At 41.4% G+C, this 20,118-nt stretch overlaps 2 protein-coding genes across 15 annotated transcripts in view; one reads left to right on the forward strand and one right to left on the reverse strand.

The window, feature by feature from the left end:
* Positions 1 to 3,131: 3,131 nt before the first annotated feature.
* LOC141772533 (urotensin-2-like) lies at positions 3,132 to 6,629 on the forward strand. Its single transcript, XM_074643608.1, has 4 exons — positions 3,132 to 4,171; positions 4,845 to 4,970; positions 5,746 to 5,786; positions 5,881 to 6,629. Exons 1-4 carry the CDS (start codon positions 4,066 to 4,068, stop codon positions 5,992 to 5,994), a joined length of 387 nt encoding a protein of 128 aa, XP_074499709.1. The 5' UTR covers positions 3,132 to 4,065; the 3' UTR covers positions 5,995 to 6,629.
* Positions 6,630 to 6,719: 90 nt separating this feature from the next.
* The window catches only part of camta1a (calmodulin binding transcription activator 1a), a 346,100-nt gene continuing 332,701 nt past the window's right edge, over positions 6,720 to 20,118 (reverse strand). For 7 of the 14 annotated variants that reach the window (XM_074643587.1, XM_074643591.1, XM_074643580.1 and 4 more), the window contains 7 exons: positions 19,703 to 19,946; positions 18,812 to 18,883; positions 18,561 to 18,581; positions 18,217 to 18,416; positions 16,727 to 16,801; positions 16,330 to 16,360; positions 6,924 to 12,679 (listed from right to left, as the gene is read on the reverse strand). In XM_074643587.1, coding sequence (XP_074499688.1) covers positions 12,647 to 12,679; positions 16,330 to 16,360; positions 16,727 to 16,801; positions 18,217 to 18,416; positions 18,561 to 18,581; positions 18,812 to 18,883; positions 19,703 to 19,946 — 676 coding nt within the window. In that variant the 3' untranslated portion in view covers positions 6,924 to 12,646. Of the gene's footprint in view, positions 6,878 to 6,923; positions 12,680 to 16,329; positions 16,361 to 16,726; positions 16,802 to 18,216; positions 18,417 to 18,560; positions 18,582 to 18,811; positions 18,884 to 19,702; positions 19,947 to 20,118 lie in introns of those variants that run through there. The other 7 variants (XR_012594914.1, XM_074643583.1, XM_074643582.1 and 4 more) reach the window with 7 other exon arrangements.

The raw sequence follows: 20,118 nt of genomic DNA on the forward strand, positions 1-20,118 counted from the left end.
ACCAGCCAACTCAGGCCAAAAGGTTAAGTAGCCCTAAAGAGAGAGCATAATGTTTATGCTATCAGACAACAACAACCATAGGCTTTCACATTAAAGTTAGTGACACCCATCCCTCACGATAATAGGCTTACAACCGCCTACAACTCGAATATCATACAGGCCCCACGCACCCACTTTCGTGTGTGTGCTCTCTGAGTTACAATATTTCCAACAGTTAATGAAGGCAACACTGAACCAATCAGTCATGGAGTTTCCAGAGCAGAAGTGTGTTAAATATTGTGTATTTATTATTTAGATTAATTAAAGATGGATAAAAAAGTGTAAATATTGTTGGGGAAAAACTGCTTAGGGACCATTTTGGCAACTCTAAAAGTGTTAAAGCACATCCTCATAATGTGGCAAAACATTTCAGTTGACTTGTGGTGCAAGAAAAGACTGAAGACGACTTAATTTAAGAAAAATAATTCCCATTTTCAACTTTTCGTCCAGTGTGCATCTAAAACATGGAGCGGGAACTTGCTGGTTTCAGATAGGCAGGAAAATATTCTGAAAAAACTGATGAACTATGTCAAAAATATAATATCAAAATTGTCATTTCTGAGGAGGATGACATGCTGCTTTTAAAAAGTGTCTTGTAAATGTCAATGATGATGAAGATTTATAGGCTATTTTAGGTTTTGAAGGCTACAGGTTTTCAATTTGCACTCTGTCAATCTGAGAGGCTAATTTGCTGGAAAATGTGCAAAAGTGGTATATTACATAGTTAATGGGGTTTTCTAGACGTAATGTTGCCCTCTGCTGGCTGTACATATGTCAGTCAGATATCCACGAGGTCGAATAATGTCAACAAGTCATACAAACCTGCTAGGTCACATAGCTTTGGTGTGACGTGTAGCTTCCTGATCCTTCAGCAGATTTAGACTATCTACATATCAGGTATTTTCAGTAATAATCTCCAGCCAGGCAATGTTAGTGTAAAATCAAACGTTGATAAAATACTGAATCATATCTGGTGTGCCTGTGGGGGATATTTCAGTGGTGAAGCAAATGATAATACATGATAATTTATTAATGGAACCATCATTTTTGCTGTTACTAGATGTATTCCAGGGAAGATATTTGTGTTTTTACTTCAGTAAATTATGAAGATGTAGTTAATTTGGCCTATGTATATTTTTTTCTGGCAAACATTGGTGTTTTAAACCACCCACCAGGTGAGACCTAATCAGACCAAGCACCACTTTGGCCAGAACTACACAACAATGCTGCTTACATGCTTAAGTAATGTATTGTATTGGTGACGCTTGGAAGCTGCTTGACATCTCCTGGATCCATCTTTTCGTATATTTTCACATTATACGTATAATTTGTTGTCATATGGATTGTCTATGTTGTATTTTCATTATGTTGTGTACACACAACATCTATTGCACGTCTGTCCGTCCTGGAAGAAGGATTCCCCCTCTGTTGCTCTTCCTCAGGTTTCCTCCTTTTTTTCACAGTTAAAAGTTTTTTTGTGGGGAGTTTTTCCTTATCCGATGAGAGGATCTTACTATCAAGGACAGATGGTGTCGTATCCTGTACAGATTGTAAAGCCCCCTGAGGCAAATTTGTGATTTGTGATTTAGGGCTGTACAAATAAATTGACTTGACTTGACGTAATGCAGCAGTACTCTAAACCAGTGGTTCTCCACCAGGGGTCCTTGGGGGAGTTCCAGGGTATTCCCAGAAAAATGTGAAATGGTTTACTTTCACTATTTAATTCACTATAGAAGTGAGCCTATTGTGAGTAAGAGTCATACGAGTGACTACTCTGATCTTTGGATTCACTTCCTATATGGTTATCTCCTCAACTTTAGGCGACAACTATAGAATTCTGGTCTTATTTAATCATATCTAACAACCAAAATATTTTCAGATGGAGGTCCCTGAAGCGAAATCTCATCAAATGAGGATCCGTGACCTGTGTATCAATTTAGGGGTCCTTGACATGGAAAAGGCTGAGAAACCTCTGAATTGACCTCTAAACTCTAAAAGGAATATTGTCACATTTTGCAATACTTTTGCTATTTCAGTGTATATAAGATAAGATAAGATAAGATGAACCATTATTAATCCCCGGAGGGAAATTCAGATGTCAAAGCAGCAACATCAGCAAACATGTTACTGCAAATACTTGTTCACATTCATATTTAACATTTTGAAAGCAGGACTTTATTTGTAATGTAATATTTTCCATTGAGATATTGCTACGTATACCGAGCGATACCAAGACTTCCTCTTAGTAAAGGTATTCATTTAAGTATTACTTCAGGGAAAGGGTTCAAATGTCAAGTGTTTCCATAGGAATTCTTAACAAGAACATGGTTGTTAGAGATAAGTTTATCTTTGTCTGTGGTGAATGGTTAAGATGTCGACAACCATTCTCTCTATGTAACGCAATAACGTTTTTTTAATCTGTTGCAGCTGCTCTTAATCTATTTACTGTTAATTCCATTCTGTTCACATTATATTGTATGAATCTCAAGAAAGTGCAGTATGTATAACTTGAAGACATTTTAGATTTCTCTTACAATTGTAAAGAGGACCCCATATATAGCAGGGTCAACCTCAAACCTCAAGTATAGGGAGGAAACAACATTTATTTTAGAGGCTGGAATAAACTGGGATTGGCAGCAGGGCCTTGACTAATACAGGATATAAATCCTAATAGCTTTTTATGATATAAATCCATCCATCCATCCATCTTCAACCGCTTATCCGGGATCGGGTCGCGGGGGCAACAGCTCCAGCAGGGGACCCCAAACTTCCCTTTCCCGGGCCACATTAACCAGCTCTGACTGGGGGATCCCGAGGCGTTCCCAGGCCAGAGTAGAGATATAATCTCTCCACCTAGTCCTGGGTCTTCCCCGTGGTCTCCTCCCAGCTGGTCGTGCCTGGAACACCTCCCAAGGGAGGCGCCCAGGAGGCATCCGTGCTAGATGCCCGAACCACCTCAACTGGCTCCTTTCGACGCAAAGGAGCAAGGACTCTACTCCGAGTTCCTCACGGATGACTGAGCTTCTTACCCTATCTCTAAGGGAGACGCCAGCCACCCTCCTGAGGAAACCCATTTCGGCCGCTTGCACCTAATGGAGTGTCTGTCCTTCTGACTATAAAATTAAATGTCACTGTCGCTCCGTCGACCCTCATTATCATACAAGAGAGTAAACGTTGACGTCACACACTTCTAATAAATATACAGATTACATTCAGAGGTGCAAAATGTGACTCTGCAAGTAGCTGTCTCCGCCTGTCCCTCGGGAAAGGTTTTCTGACTCTGTCCATCAATGCTGGACGTATACTAATAAAGTTGAGTTTTATTGCACGACCAAGAGGAAGTGGAAGCACAAATTTAACACTAAACATTGTGCACGAATCAATCTGACCCAGCGACCCGTGGAAAATTCTCAGCTGTCTTAAATTGACTTCAAATGTCAGATGCCTTATAGGCCACGAGGCCTCGGACGTTTTAGCATTCCCGCTGTGCAAGTAATTATTTAGTTTTATTATGAATCCTCACTGCTTTGTATGCAGCTCCAATTGTGGAGTTTTTTTTTATCTCGGTGGGCTTCGAGTCAAGAGGATTCAAATGGCCCGAGAGTTTAATGAGCTGGTAGCATAAAAGCATTAGTCATTTGGCTGCCCAGTTTCTCCACCTGCTCCCCTACGGGATGTTGTTGAGAATGACATCTGGAACACCTGCTACGATCCCATTTACAAAGTCAGTAAAACAGTCAAACAGGCCGAAGAGCTGGTAAAACATGAGTGTGACCTTGAAGCACGGGGCCACGGCGCTATAATTCACCTGCGACTGCCTGTTGATTTATTACAGTTTGAAGGGATGGGACTGGGGATATTGCTGATGGCTGTTGTGGCCAGCAAAAGTGTGCGCGTGTGTGCTGTGTGACATGCAGGAGGGGGGATAGGCTACAGCTGGAAGTATATAACCCGGTCGGGTCCAACAGAGCATGTACAAGTCTTTCCACCTGAGGACCACCGTGCAAACAACAGCGTCCTGTAGTGATGAAGAGTAACCATCTCCTATCCTGGGCTTTCCTGCTCCTGGCCTCTGGCCCACTGCTGGCCCACCCTATTACAGAATCTGCGGAGATGCCCTATCCAGGACCAGGTGAGTGGAAAGTTCTATCTCCATTGTGGCTGTTATTGACAGAAATTCACTAATTCGCTACCTTGATTAGCATTTTTAGGAATAAAACGTTAAGTCATGTCCTCAGGACTTGAAGTAATTCATATAGTCGTAGTGTTGAACACTGATTGTTCTGCCAAAGTTCACACACTGTGATGGAGGATTTCTCTGCTGTCAGAGGATATATTCAGTTTTCTGTTCAAGAATAGAATAGAAAATGCTTTATTGCCTGCTTTTCGCGTACAAAAATCAGAAGCCTGTCTTTGGTTCACATGTGCAAAAACTGCTGGCACATTAAAACAACATATCACATCCAGACAAGACACATTAAAACACATATTAAAAAACACATTCACATAAAAACACAATACACCAATAGAAGCTACATTAAAATACTACTTTGTGGCAACAGGGACAAATCATTTTTTATATACAGTATATGTTTTTCTTTGCACAGGAGACTCTGTACCTTTGCCCCGATGGCAGTAGCTGAAATACTTAAAAAAGTCACCCTTATTTGCTGTAGAATATGTGAATGTGAAAATATTTGGCATAAACTACACAATGAATCAAAAATAAATGCCTAGAAAAATGTACCCTGTGTGAATCCATACCTGTCAATTGTGTTGTACCAACTTTGTGTGGTTATCCTCAGTATCAGCGGAGGACCGAGGAGTCGGCGCTCTGGATGATCTGTCTCTCGCTGAGCAAACCTTCCCTCCTCAGGACGGTGCTGGTCTCAGATATACCACTCTGATATCTGGGGATTTTAACAGAGATGGTAAGAAACACACAGCTCATCTTATGACAAAGTGCTCATACTCACTGCAGACAGATACTTTATCCAGGGAAAATCATCCACTTTCTTTTTGCAGAAACATTGTGCATGAAATTTGAATTAATACATACAATTATACCAGTGCAACCATCATTTTTCTATGGTTGGATACCAAGCAACACCACTGGAGAGCCGGGCAGTTGGAGGTGTTGATCAAGACCGGGTAGTGTGTAGTTGTTGATGGAGGTGCTTTACTCTGCAAGGACCAAAAAGCCTGACATGCACAGAAACATGGCTAATGCAAGAAGCTGACATTAGGGCTGTGTATGGGCAAGAATCTGGTGATAGGATACGTATCATGATTCAGGGGTTTACGATTCAATATATTGCGATACAGTAAGCAAGGCCATATATTGCGATTTTCATTCAAATCTAATTTTAGGAAAACAGTCATAGTATAAAGAACACACCACCATATGCATAAAATCTGAGTAAAATAATTTTCATGCATTCAGAACAGTGGGATCTGCATTTGCATTTATCACAGTCCCTGTAACATCCAACAGCACTACTTTGAGATGGCACATATATTTGCAAATTAAATGAAGTACTGAGTTAATCTTTGCATGTAAATGATTTATTAAAAATCAAGTGTTTTTTTTAGAATTGATTCAGTATCACAAAACATACTATTGCAATACTCAATATTTTCCTACACCCCTAGTTGACATGAGTTATCTCGAATACCAGAATAATCTCATGTTTTATTTTCTCTCAGGTGTCAGAACAGGCCTGCTTCCCAGGGGGATGAAAAGAGAGGTGGGTTTTCTTACAAATGTTACGCTTAAAACGGCAAAGAAAAGTAAAGCTGTAAATAAAATGTTTACCACTACTACTTTATCCTGTCTTTCAGGTACTACTGGAGAAACAAAGTCTCCTAAATCCTTTCAGCCACATGCTGGGCATCCAGAAGCAGTACAGGAAGAGAGCGGGGAATTCTGAGTGTTTCTGGAAATACTGTGTCTAAAAACTGTCGACAGGCGTCGATGCTACACACAAGAGACAGGGCTTGCACTAAAACAAAAATCCCTATCTTGAACTCACATAAGTACATGCAGACAAACTAAGAAACATCGTGCATGCATGTACTGTATACATGTGTGTACACACACATACACACTCACAGTATTTGTTCACAAAAAGAACAATGGGTATGATTGAGATAAGTTGATTGGGGACTTTAAGATGATTTATTTAAATTACTTGTATGTTGTGTGAAACTGTATTTATGTGTGAACATTTGTTAAAAGTCCTTGGTTGTCTGATGTATGACCAAACGTCTTTTAAATGTGAAAGTCAAAGGTTATACAGTACTGTATGTTGAATAGAAATAAAAACTATATTCTGTCTCTGCTAATTGTCTTTTCTTGATAAAAGGTGAAACAAACAGGCAGCAGAAGAAACCAGTATCCCTTTCTTAAAGGTACAGTGTGTAGCATTTTGGGGGATCTATTAGCAGAAATGGAATATAATATTCATAACTATGTTTTCTTTAGTGTATAATCACCTGAAACTAAGAATCGTGTTTTCGTTAGCTTAGAATGAGCCCTTCATATCTAGGGAGCTGGTCCTCTTCACAGAGTCCGCCATGTTTCTACAGTAGCCCAGAGTGGACAAACCGTTACCTGAAGGCCACCGTAGTTCTCCGACACGCTTGTGAAACTGCGGTAACGTGAGCCGCAGAGTGCAAAACGGCGGTACCGCCAGCCGGCGTCTTCCTTTGCTTCATGGTTTTGCTCTTGGCGGCTCATGTTACCAGTCTTGGAAAGGGAGGAATGAGCGGAGGGGTACTCAGTTGGTTTCAATCTGCAACCATGCCACTAGATGGCGCCAAATCCGACACACTGCACCTTTAAAACTAAAAGGAGAAACAAAAAAACGGAGCAAACTTTGTTCTCGAGTTTTCTTCATTTTTTCCTTTTTTTATTATTTTACAGCAGAAAGAATATAAAGCATTCAGAAAAACATCTTCCATATTTTAAGGGCAATTCAAAACGTTTTGCATGGCTTCAGCAGCTGAAATCTCTTTTTTTATTTTTAAACATATCCATCGAGTCAGTGACGCTTGTACATGCACAATTACAAAAATAAAACTTACAAACGAGAGAAGGGAAGAAAAAGGAGGGAAAGCAAAAACACAGTAGGAGAACCAAGAGGAGATGAAACTTTTAAGGGATAGGTAGGGGTCGGGAGCGGAGAGAAAAATTGGGTCACATAACAGGGAAAGACAGAGAGAAAGACAGCTATAGAGGAGAGGAAAATAGATCTAACACTAGTTCACATGCAAAGTGTCGAGGACCCGTGACTTTCTATCAAAGCAGGGCCTTTTTTTTTCTTCTCGGTTTGGAATTGATGAAAACGTGCAGTTCGGTAAAGGGTGCCATATAATTGCTGTCCATAAACTACTGAATGCTTTGTCTTGCAATACTGGCATTTGCATAAGAGTAAGTCGACTACATGTGTCCAATCATTTTAAACTTCACTAGGTCTATAGGTCTCCACAAAATAGTTCTTTATTGCTCTGTGTCCACAAGTGGAAATATGTTGTAAAACTGTTTTTCTGTTCTGTTGTCCTGATGTGCCTACCTTTCTCTGGTTTGGGTGCTTTGGGGAAAAAGAAGAGGAGGAAAGGCAGATTCCCAGGTCAATTCACAGAACGTCTTGAGATTGATAATAATACTGTATGTGAAGAGTGCCTATCAGCTAACCTGTCATCCCATTCATAAATGGCAGTAAAAACAAGATTTGCAGGTGAACCTTTCACATAACTACACTCTTAATCTTAAACACCCTCTACACTTTGTCACTTAGATAAATTAAAGGCCTAAAGAACCGGCCGGAATAATGCTATGACTTGACAGGCTTCTATGACAGAAAGTCAAATCATTTATCTTAATGAGCTATATATAACAGGACTTTATTCCAGGGCTCCGACGGCTTCTGCAGTAAAATGGATTATATTTGATATTCATTCATTTTAAAGACTTCTAAAAGGTTTTTCAATTTCAGCTTCTTCTGCCGTGAATCACGTGTCCCGCTCTGCTTCCTCCTCCCCATTTTTTGGCACCCTGAGTAAAATACAGAAGGGAGGTGAACCAGTCCCTCAGCCTGGAGAAGAGCAATGACGCTCAAATGAAACTGACACCTTCCATGTGTGCTGCTGTGCTGTGTCTTGTGCATGTGTTTTGAGTGTACCGTGTGTCACTTATAGTTAATACTTGCTATACATACTGTCACAATGGTCTCCAACCATTTGTTCTATTTGAAGTTGGGAGCACACTGATTAAATCTAAAAGAATAAAAAAAAAAACGAAAAGGAAAAAGTCTAAAAAGTTTTGAGCTTGGTCTTAAAAAACAATCCCGTCCTCATGCTTTTGATCGCTGGCTCGTTTGTAGGTTTTCCCGTCAGCCCTCCGGTCACATGCCCTCTGTCTTTCTGAGTTCTGTGACGCGTCAAACCAAACGGTCATCGTTTTACAGAACAGTAAGTCTTTTTAACAAGTCTACCTGACTACAGATTCTAGGAAAATAAGCATGCTTTAGGTGCAGTTCGGTCACCCAGTTAACTATTTTACCCATGCAAGCATAATAAATCCTTCTCCCTTTTTGCCACGAACATTTGCATCGGCTATGCATTCGAACCACGGACCGGGAGGATGAATGCAAGGCAACAAACCCCAGTAGTGGCGTTTTCTAAGTGTGATTTTAACAAAGCTGTCCCATTAGAAAACAGAAAAGAAGGCGTACAAATAAAATAAATAAAGCTTAGCATGTCGACAAGCTGGAGCGCTGTGTGAATTATCATATTGTGGCTTTGGTGAGTGTAAGGTGATGGTGATCATGTAGAGGATAGCACTGTCTGTGGGGCGACCATGGTTTCTCACATTCCTCAGGTACACCGTATGCATTCACACACTGGGTTTGTGTGATCGGGATATGAATAGGCACTTTCTACATAAACACTCGGAAAATCAAGTTTACATATCGGGCGTGTGGAAAACAACAACAAAAAAAAACAACAGAAATAAATGGGAGAAATATAGCCTAATACTGCTTTAAACAAACATGACAACACTTTCAATAAAACAAAAACTTAGTTTTTCAGTGGCACTTGGCTGAATAATCAAATGTCATCACTTTGATACAGAATACACTTTCTGGTAGTTCTGGTAGGAATATATTACATAAATTAGGCAGCAACCAACAGGCACCTCTAAAACCAGCAGTTCTCTCTCAGATTGTTCCTACAGCCCAATCAAATCATATATATTCGGATATATTATCCATTGTATAAGACACATCGTATGCCTCATAATTATAATGGCACCAGTGCACTGTTTTACACATTAGTTACTACAGTCATTTTGGCTCATTGACCCCGCATCGAGGCAAGCGACAACTTTCGGATAGGATCGGTTTAGCACCTTTGACTGTTGGAACAGTTTGTTTAGTTTTCAGCTGCTTGACAAAGAAATCCAGTCATGTACAGAGTGCTACACATGTTTTTCAACCAGACATCTTTGTTCTTTTTGGACATGGAATAGAAGGTCTATTTAGCAGTGTTGTAGTACTCAAGATCGGTCTTGAAGGTCTCGTCTCGGAGTCGACCGCATTTTTACTCGGTTTTGTCTCGGACAAAGTGGACTCAGGATTTTATTTCAAGACCGGTCAAGGCCACAATTGCGGGCATATCACTAAATTGTTATATATCTATGGCAATAAAAGAGATGAATGAAGAGTTATCTTCACTCAGAGACCCATGACCCCAGAGGCTTATTTGTGGTCAGACCGATGGGACTTGCACTGGTCTGGTCTTGGTCTTGACTCGGTTTTGCCCTGCCTTGGTCTTGGTCTTGACTTGGTCTCGCCCTGCCTTGGTCTTGGTCATGACCCGGTTTTGCCCTGCCTCGGTCTTGGTGTTGACTCGGTTTCACCCTGCCTCGGTCTTGGTCTTGACTCTGTCTCGCCCTGCCTCGGTCTTGGTCTTGACTCGGTTTTGCCCTGTCTTGTCTTGACTATGTCTCGCCCTGCCTCGGTCTTCACTCGGTCTTGCCCTGCCTTGGTTTTGGTCTTGACTCTGTCTTGCCCTGCCTCGGTCTTGGTCTTGACTTGGTTTTGCCCTGTCTTGTCTTGATTCGGTCTCGCCCTGCCTTGGTCTTGACTCGGTCTCGCCCTTCCATTGTTTTGGTCTTGATTTGGTCTCAACCCCTCAAAGTCTTGGTCTTGGTGTCAATACACTCTGGTCTTGGTCATGACTTGGTCTCGGTTTAGGTGGTCTTCACTACAACACTGCTATTTAGACCCTGGCAGCCTTGATCACAGTGTCTTTTTCTTTTATTAAAACACATTGTACTAGGAAAATCCTGTCACCAGTTTATTACAGGGATCAGCCAAGAATTGATAAATCAATGCTCGCTGCAGCGTAGTGTTAATTTAAAGAGGTGAATTAAATCTCCCTCGGTGACAGAGAGTAATTACACGGATCGCTTTATAGGAACACCATGGGCAAGGCTGCCAGTCTTTAAGATCAGGTGAGATACCTCAGTAACACATTCCATTAGCAATGACAACAAAAATAAAATGCAAACTCTGCTATTCAGTGATGGTCAAATGCTTCTGTGGGGACGGTGGAGACATGAGAGACTTTAATGCTTCCTGCTTAAATACGACTCCGTCTGCAAACTGTGTACCTTATTGTTCCAGTGATCCTCGACCACTTGTGATCTCATGGTCTTCAGTGCTAGTGTGTATTTCACTGTATGATTATCTGTTCTGCAAAAATTAACTTAATTCTCTTCTTAAGCTATATAGCATTCACATACCTTGGCACCATTGGCAAAAGATTCTTGGTAGCCCAAAACAAAACAAATTAAAAAAAGTAAACATACTTGTTTTAAGATAATTTTGCAGACTTCTCCTAACTCTAAATACAGTATTTTTTTTAAAATTTTTATATTGCAATAATATCATGCTTTAGCAAAATGTTCTTCTCAAGAACAATCAAAATAAAATAAAATACTCTAATAGTGAAATAGTTTTCATTTTACAGAGCATAGCCACTACTGCTTTTGTTTTTTTTTTTCCCTTTTTGACTCTGTTCATACTTTTCATGCACATAGCTCATTTTTATCCCAGGTATTTACACTATTTACAAACAATACAACCATACTTCTTAGGCATTCAAACAAAACTATACAAATATTCTGTTTTTGTCTCGTACCTGTTTTTGACCCATTTTTAATGAATAAAATAATATATTTCTAAAATACAATCCCCTTTTGGGTAAATGTTTTTTTTTTCCTACGTACTTTCAGCCTTCTTTATATACAGAAATCGCTCAATTGTCAAAAATATGGATTTGTCAAACCCCTATTTTGGGACAAGCTTAGGGACCCCTCAAAGAATCTCTAAGACGTCAAGGCAATGTATGTGATCTTCCCCTCAAGAGCCTTCACAGGCTATGAAGTTCGTTTAAAAAGAACAGTAATAACCTGCATGACCAGAACCATTACAACACAAAATAGGCAAGTTCTTTTCACGTGTTAGGTTTCAGAGGATCAACAAAGCAAAATGAAAAAGGAAACCGGACAATACGGGGATAGCTTCATTACCGAGATGACAGAACTTAATGGGGGAGAAGATGGAAACAAAAAGAAAAACCAGAGGATAGGCTGAAAGACTAGACCGTAAGCACACAAGCAAAGACTTTTCTTGCCAAGAAGTCATGCATCTTTTTCTTGGTAGGATTCAACAACATAGAGTCTGAAGATACAGATCACCAATACATCGGACATGATGGAACAAATACATTGGACAGTATGGAACAAATTCAAGTAATAAAGTGACAATATATACGATAAAGCATAGTTTTTTTTTTAAGAAATGGCAAAAACGGAAATATTTTATCCCCCCATCTGCTTCTGCATGGTTAAACCCCGGACTACATTCATTTGTAGCTCTGACTGGTGGGGTAGAGCACAGTGGGACAGCTGGAGTTGTTGAGCTAAATTGAACATCATCTACAGCAGTGGACAGAAGTGGGCGTGTGGGTGACCAATATATTTGGTTAAAAATAAAAAATCCTTCTTCAAATGAATCGATTGGTCACTTAAAAAATTATGAAACACAATTAAGAGCCCAGAGTGTTTCTGCGTGGTCTCCCTATCCTCTGAGATCTCCTGCAGCAGTCTCAATTCACGTCTCTCAAGGTCCTCGCGTTCGACAGAACCTCCTCAGGCATGTCCCGCGTTCGCTTCCTTTCGCCGTATTCAAAAAAGACAAAGCAATCCATGAAAAAGTGCAAAAAATGCCACGAAGCAAATGTTCTGCACCCCCCCGCCCCGACCCTTTTTAGTTTATAATCCCGTAGTAGAAGTTGCCACTCTTCGACCAAAAATCAAGTCAGTGGAAAGAATAGATATGTGAAAAAATGCTGTCGTACATGTAATAGTAGTCGAACCGGTAACACCGCAGTAGTAGTAATAATCGCAGTGCTTGCATTGATGTTTTTTCTTTTTTTTCCCATTTCTCTTGTAAAATGTCTCGGGTACAAACGAAAAAAGAAAAAAGAGGAGTCAGGGGAGTGATGTCACATCGCGAGGGGGCTCTTCTGAGGGGTCTCATGTTCCCTGGCCCTTTTCAATTCTTTCACCCTGGAACACAGAGACAGACAAGCGTCCGTGAGTACGACATCCACGACTCACGTTTCTACTGTAGCAACAAGCTCATCAAGACACGCACGGGCCTGACGGCATCACACTGTTCAGTCACAACTACCACAGCACAACATCAAGTCAGCCCAGATCATCAGGAACTATACGGCCGGCCTGTGAAAGGAAACGTTGGTCAGGGTTGAATTGAACTTTGGAACGAACAAGAGAGGATAATTATAGCACAATTACAGAATCATTACCATATTAATCTATTACATTTGGGATAAAATGCACTTTTGTGACACAAGAAATCTTTCATTTTGAAGTGTCCCAACACAATATGGTAATGATATCATAATTACTATAATTACAATATATTCATATTACTCATTTCAAAGTGACACTTGGCACCCGGAAACACTTATTTTCCTCAAAATGCAGCACTGGTGCCTCACAGCATGAGGTGACTACTCCTTTGATTATTGCAAATAAAGATTAGAGTGTAATGTAGAACTGTCCTCCTTCACTTTAAATCTATTTAGTCAGTGATGAAAAGCGTGAATCATTACGCAAAAAATGTTCATGGTCTGTAGAGAGCTACAGGAATGAGTCCTAAAACCCAGAAATGAGTTAGCCATTTAGCACTTCCGGTTCCCTCGTCTCAAAGTCAATGGGTTTTTTGAATGGGTTTTTAGTTAGATGCCTGAAATAGTGGTTAACACAAGCTAAAGAGATTTTAATGTTTTGTTCTACGACATAAAATACATCAATAAATACCCAATTGTGAATTTTTAAGCCTTTATGTGTCTTAACAAGTGGCTAAATGAGACTATTAAACATCATCACGCCGACTCGTCTCCCGTTACAGCCTTGTTGCGTTAACCTCTGGCAGTTGCATTAACACAAGTATCAAATATCATAAACATGTGTTTGACACAGAGCTTATTTTCTGCAATAATCCAAAAGCCAATGGAAAAATCCCATTGGCTTTTTGTCGAGGGAACCCAGGGCGATACTAACTTCATGGTTGGCTTAAAAAAATACGTCATCCCTGGAGCACTCTATAGATCGAGGTCACTTAGAAGACTACAAGACGTATTTCTAATCACACTGGTCAAAGCTGAGAAGAAATGCTCCATTTGAGTGGGGAAAAAAACTAAAATTTAAAATCTTCATAAATGCATTGTCTGGCAGTTCACAGAAGGATACCACCAGAAGCTGGCATGGGTTCATGGAAGAGACACGAGTCTCAAGTGTATGAGCAAAAAGCGGTCAGCCTGTCAAGTACTCAGCATTCTTTTACATGGTACAATTGATTTTAACACATCAACCAACATCAAGTAACGGATGTAGCCCTAATCTTTTTCTCAGCAGAAAGTAACTACTGACAGACTAGATAGATACATGGTTAGATGCAGTGTGTGTGTGTGTGTGTGTGTGTGTGTGTGTGTGCGTGTGCTACATCCTCTCAGGCTGAGCTGGACTGCTCCCTGGAGGTATGAATCCATTACTGTTTTAGTCCCAAAGGGTGGAGGAACCCATTGTTTGTTTTCATTCTGTGACCTATATGCTATCCGGCTCCCATAACCTATATCACAGTATAGCAGACAAACCTGCCATAAGAGGCGGTTACATCAACAATCTCACCTGCTCTAAAAGCATGGCGCCCTATTTTAGGACAGCAGATATGGTAAAGAGTAAAAACATGAATGTCAACAGCAAGGAGGTTAAAGGTTTGTGAAAAGAATCAAACTTCTACATTTACTACTGTATATATGACGTTCTGTGCTTTTTCCTTTTCAGGTGTATCTTTTTGTACTGTATGTTTTTCAAAGGAACAGTGTGTAACACTTTGGGGAATCTATTAGTAGAAATGGAATATATATATATATACATATATATATATCACCTGAAACTAAGAATCGTGTTTTTGTTAGCTTAGAATGAGACCTTCATATCTACATAGGAGGGGGGTCCTCTTCACGGAGTCCACCATGTTGCTTCGCCATGTTCCTACAGTAGCCCAGAACGGACAAACCAAATACTGGCCCAAAAGAGAGGTAACGTGAGCCACAGATTGCAAAACCGTGGTACCGCCAGCTGCCGTCTGACTTCTGTTGCTGCTAAAGTTGTGTTATTATGATAAGGATGGCCTCTGAGCGAGGCAAACGGCGTTACCACGGTTTCGCAGTCGGCGGCTCACTTTACCGCAGACTTAAGGCCCTGACACACCAAGCCGATGGTCGGCCGTCGGACAGTTCCCGCACCGTCAGCTCTAGTCTGCCCGTGTTGGAGTTTTTTCGGCTGATTCAGCATGTTGAATCGGCGGCGGCGCCCGTTGGTGAGAGAAATCACTCTGATTGGCTGTTCAGCTAAAACAAATCAGTGCAAGAAACAGAAGTGAGGAAAGCAAGCCAATGAGTAAAGTCGAGAGTGCACACACAGAAGGCTCTTCTCATTTCTCATCTTCATCTCATCTGATTATTCCAATACACGGATATTTTCAGGAACTAAGCTAAGTGGTGAGTGAGAGTGGTGTGAAAATGGTCGGCAAACGCTGCTTTGTTTCATGTACGTATCATAACAACGGCTTGTATATCCGCAGTCCTCGGTCTTCCGGATTCCCTTTTTGAATGACGAATACAGACTACCGCGACCTGCTGGTGTGGAGAGTTTTTTCATCTCAGGCAGGCGCAGAACGTCCGTGCTAACTGGCCATCAGCCGTAGTCTTTGCAGTGTGTTCGGGTGCAACCTGCCGACCAAAACAAAGGCGACGCAACAGGCGGCCTTTGTCGCCGCTAGTTCTCTGATGTCGGGTTGGTGTGTCCCCAGCTTTAGAAAGGGAGGAGTGAACAGAAGGGTACTCAGTTGGTTGCAATCTGCAACCACACCACTAGATGCCGCCAAATCCTACACACTGTACCTTTAAATATAATGTTTTTGATGAACCAGTGGGGATAATACATTCAACAGTTTGACACAGTTTGAGTGAATGGAAATCAGAGGGGTTACGTCGCCCTCTCAGTCTGTCGAAGTGGCTAGAAACAGGACACACAGCCAGTCAGAACAGACAGACAGCTACTCGAGAAACAGCAGGCCCATAGCATGCCTAAAGGTAGAAGAGCAAGGCTCAAAGTTGTCACCACTCGACATGCAGCAGAATAAAACATGATCGAAAAAAAGCTCCCCGTTCTCTCAAACCGGCTATCCGCATAACCACACAAAGCTAAAATAAATAAAAAGAAATATGAACAAAAAGTAATTCCCAAGGAGAGAAAGACAGAGATAAAGAGAGTCAGAGGAGTGCCTGTTAAGTGTTGCAGTGATATTGTCATTCATAAGCATTTTTGTTAGTTCAAGTTTTCTGCTCTAAATCTGAGCTTCTCAGTCCACCTGTGGCTCCAGTCGGCAGCCTTCATGCAAGCAGGCATCAAGCAACAGTGATGGAGAAGGAGGTAGGGTGGGTGGAGGGATGAGAGAGAGAGCAAAAAAGAGAAAATGAGAGTGAGGGAAGGAGGGAGAGAATGCAAAGGCAGAGACCTCAGGAGGAGATAACTGTATTATTACAGAGTGAGAGACAGAGAGGGAGATAAGAGGGAGAAAGAGAGAGAGAGAGAGGCACGAACTGAGTTGCTGAGGCTGCACTCACCCGCTTGAACAGTCTATGGTCCATCAAGGGGCTTGGCATAAACAGCAAAACAATACCAGACAGCTATTAGCACACAGTAGGCACTGTGAGGGAGGGAGGGGGCGAGGACAGGTGGGGGCCAAATACAGTGAGGGGGGGCGGGGGGGGGGGTGGAGCTTAGGTGTTGGAGACATTTTCTAACCACCCAATTTGTCTGACAAAAAAATACACATAACACCAAGTAAAAATAATAGTTGAGAGATTATGAAGATTGTGAAACTACTGTGTCTTACTGATTAGCTCAATGGGATTTTATTCTTTTAGACCACGAACCAAACCCGTGCAGTTAATCTGAATGTGAAGCTGTATCTCTATAAATGAGTTAGTATGTGTGTGAGTGTAAGTGTCGGGGGTCTACCTGTGGCGGCAGCGACGTAGGAACCTCATGATCTTCCTGGCAGCCTGATCCTGCCTCTTTGTGAGCAGACTACCTCTGTGAAACACCAGAGAGAGAATAGAGTGTCACTGTTTGTAGAGCAACAGCTGAACGCTGGCATACATTAATCTGGTAATATGACTTTGAGTCAACTTTCAGTGAAAATGTGCAGAGTTCTATTCATAAAACATAATAGAATTACTGAGCAAAAAACTTTACCCTTCATGGTAACACTTTCTATGATGCCCATGTCTATAATGCATTATAAACTTACTCATAATCTGCTTATAGCACTGTATAATTATAGTAATAAGCACTCATAAATATTCATAATGCTCTTTAACAATAATCATAACACATTATAAAGCATTTTATAACAACTTATAAGGTCATGTATCATAATTCTTCATAATTGTTGGTCATTCACTGACATTGCTTTTTCAAGGATCATACTGTATTATACTTCCCATAGTTGTAATACATTATAATATTTGTATGATAATGCATTATAATATTATTATAAGTTACTCAAAGCGGTCATTGTGTGCTTTAAGTAAAGTGGAAAAAAATATCATTAAATCTTTTCAAGAACACACAATGTGTTGTCAAATTAACTTTTATTTTACTTATAGCAAACAATGACCACTTATAGTTACTTATAATCACATTATAATGTGTTATGACACAGATTTGTTGAATACTCGACTCTGATTGGTCAATCACGGCGTTCTACGGTCGGTTAAAGATTCATATTTTGGGGGGCTTTTTGCCTTTAATTGACAATGACATTGATAGTTCTGCAAGGGGGAGAGAGAGAGGGGATGACATGCAGCAAAGGGCCGCGGGTCAGATTCAAACCCTGGGCCACTGCAGTAAAGACTGAGCCTTAATACATGGGTCGCCCACTTTACCAGATGAGCTACTAGGGCACCCCGGGTCTGTTATTTCTTTATAGCAGACCGTTGCTATGTATAACAGACCGTTGCTATGTATAACAGACCGGTACTTTTGCACAGTTCTGATGTCGGACTCTGGCTTTTTGTGTCAAATCATTGATTTCTTAAGTAAGTAGCCGTGTAGTAAGCGGGATAACATACAGCTAGCGTGTCCTCCGCCGCGTCCATGCGGCTCACTGTAAAATATCCCTTATTTACAACAGTGATTATAATGCATTATAAAAAGATTATAATGCATTACAACTATGAGAATCATAAATCCCTCCTTGCTGATCCTTGCAAACTTACTTGACCTTATAAGTCATTATAAATTGTTTTATAATGGTTTATGATTATTGTCATAAAGCATGTGCCTGTCCATTAATGACTTATGGATTCTAGTTATCCTTCAACAACTCCTAACTATTGCACATCATTTTGAATTATGACACAGTGGTGTCTTCATTATCCTGCTGGATTTAGCAGCATTAGTATATATTCCATTATTCGGCCTACAGTATGTGGCTGAGTGTCTACCTCAGTTTGTGCTGCACCAGGGCAGCAGCAGCCCCGCGGTGGTGGGGCTTCAGCCTGCCAAACTCCTTGTAGCTGCGGTAGTATTGCTGAATGAGCACAGCAGCCCTCCTGCTCTGCTGAAACTTCTTCTGCTCGTGGTAGCTGCGGAATTTACTCTGGATAAGGATGGCGGCCTGCGTCATCTTCTTATAAAGTGCATACTGCCAACGAGAACAAAACGACATGTCACGCTTGGCTGTGTGTGAATGCTGCAATAGTGCTACTGTATGGGTTCACGCTGCAGTCGAGGAACACAAGCTGAAGTTTGGCAATGAATTCAGCTGCTGGTAGTGTAAATGTTTTACCTTCAAGGCTATCCATGTTAGCTTGCAAACAGAAAAAAGGGAAATGTCGTAAATGATGCACTAACATACTCTATTCTCAAAAACTCTGTTGAGATAAAAAATGTATTTAAAAGTATTTAGATAGTTAACTCATGTAGATATCCATCTTCCAAAAGACTACGATGTACACTAATTACAGTGGAACCTGTAAACAAAAGCTCTTATTAGATGCGACCGTATCAGGAAGACGTCAATGCTTCGGTGGTGCCTACCTGTTTGTATTTCTTGTAACAACGTTGAATAACAGCAGCAGCTACTTCCTGTTGCTCTCTGAGCGGCCGCCCCTGTTGGAGAGTAAAGTGGGATAGGTCAGAGGTCACAGTTGAACATGCATTTTGCCACAAAGGATATTGTGTACTCTGTCAAGTCTCGCTGAGGTCTCCTGGTGGCCGGCATGTGAATGCCATCCTGGCATGAGGAGGAGGAGGAGGAGGTGAACTGTTGAGTGACAGGTCCACCTCAGTATCAGCTGGTAGACGGGCATAAAAGATGACTGTAAACGACAGCGAACAGTTTGTCATATGAAAACTCATTAAAAGTAGCTGGGGGGCAGGGTAGCGAGTAGAAGAATGGGATCGGGCAGGGGGGGAAAGGACTGGTGTGTGGAAAGCTAGTTAAAAAACAGGCAGTAGCAGGCTCCATACACCTAACTAAGAGAGAGAGAAAGAGAAAGAGTGAGAGAGAGGAGGGGAACATAAGCTTAATTGTGTCTAACTGGAGCAGGGGTACGGGGGACAGTGCAGTCGTTCCTCTAAGCAAGGCCATGCTCTGCTCAAGGCACCTTCCCATGCTGAAACCACAGGGACATATTTTGGATATATTTCTGTTTATGTTGTCGTGTGTATATGAGCAGAGGAACAGAGAATGAGACAGAGGTAGAGATAGAAAAATGTGAATAATATTAAGCATGATTAGAAACAGTATATCCCCAGATGAAAGATACTAATGAACCGTATACAAAAATCAGAGCTTGGAACCAAATAAAAGTGAACCCTTCAACATCTCTCCAAAACCATCTAACAAATACCAGTCCTAACAGTAGAGCCCTGTCACTGCGGGCTGCAGTACACACAGCATATGGCATCAGAGCGCCGGGCCTGTACCTTGTACTTGCGGAAGGCAGTTTGGACTAGGCGGGCGGCCTCGTACAACTCTCTCTGCTCTGGGTCTGACAGAGTCAGCTGGGCCAGGTCTCGCTCCACCTTGCTGTTGGAGGCGTTGATGAACTCACTCCAGTCAGCCGGGGACGGGAGGGTAGACCTCTCCAGGGGCCCCTCTCTCAGCGGAGACCCCCCAGGACTGAGGCTGGGGTTGGACGACGGGGTCAGGGGTTCATTATACAGAGATCTGAGGAAAGAAAATTACATTTTCACTTTATTTCAGACCTCTTTTTTTTTCTTATAGACCATTTCACAGTTCCAAATGTGTACCGGTGTATTTCCTGTTGCAGTGTATGTGAATGACATCAACTGACAGGAAGTCAACAAGCACTGAGCAGTAATTTATGTCGTTGCTTCCT

Source organism: Sebastes fasciatus, chromosome 8 (assembly GCF_043250625.1).
Source record: "Sebastes fasciatus isolate fSebFas1 chromosome 8, fSebFas1.pri, whole genome shotgun sequence".
Lineage (NCBI taxonomy): Eukaryota > Metazoa > Chordata > Actinopteri > Perciformes > Sebastidae > Sebastes > Sebastes fasciatus.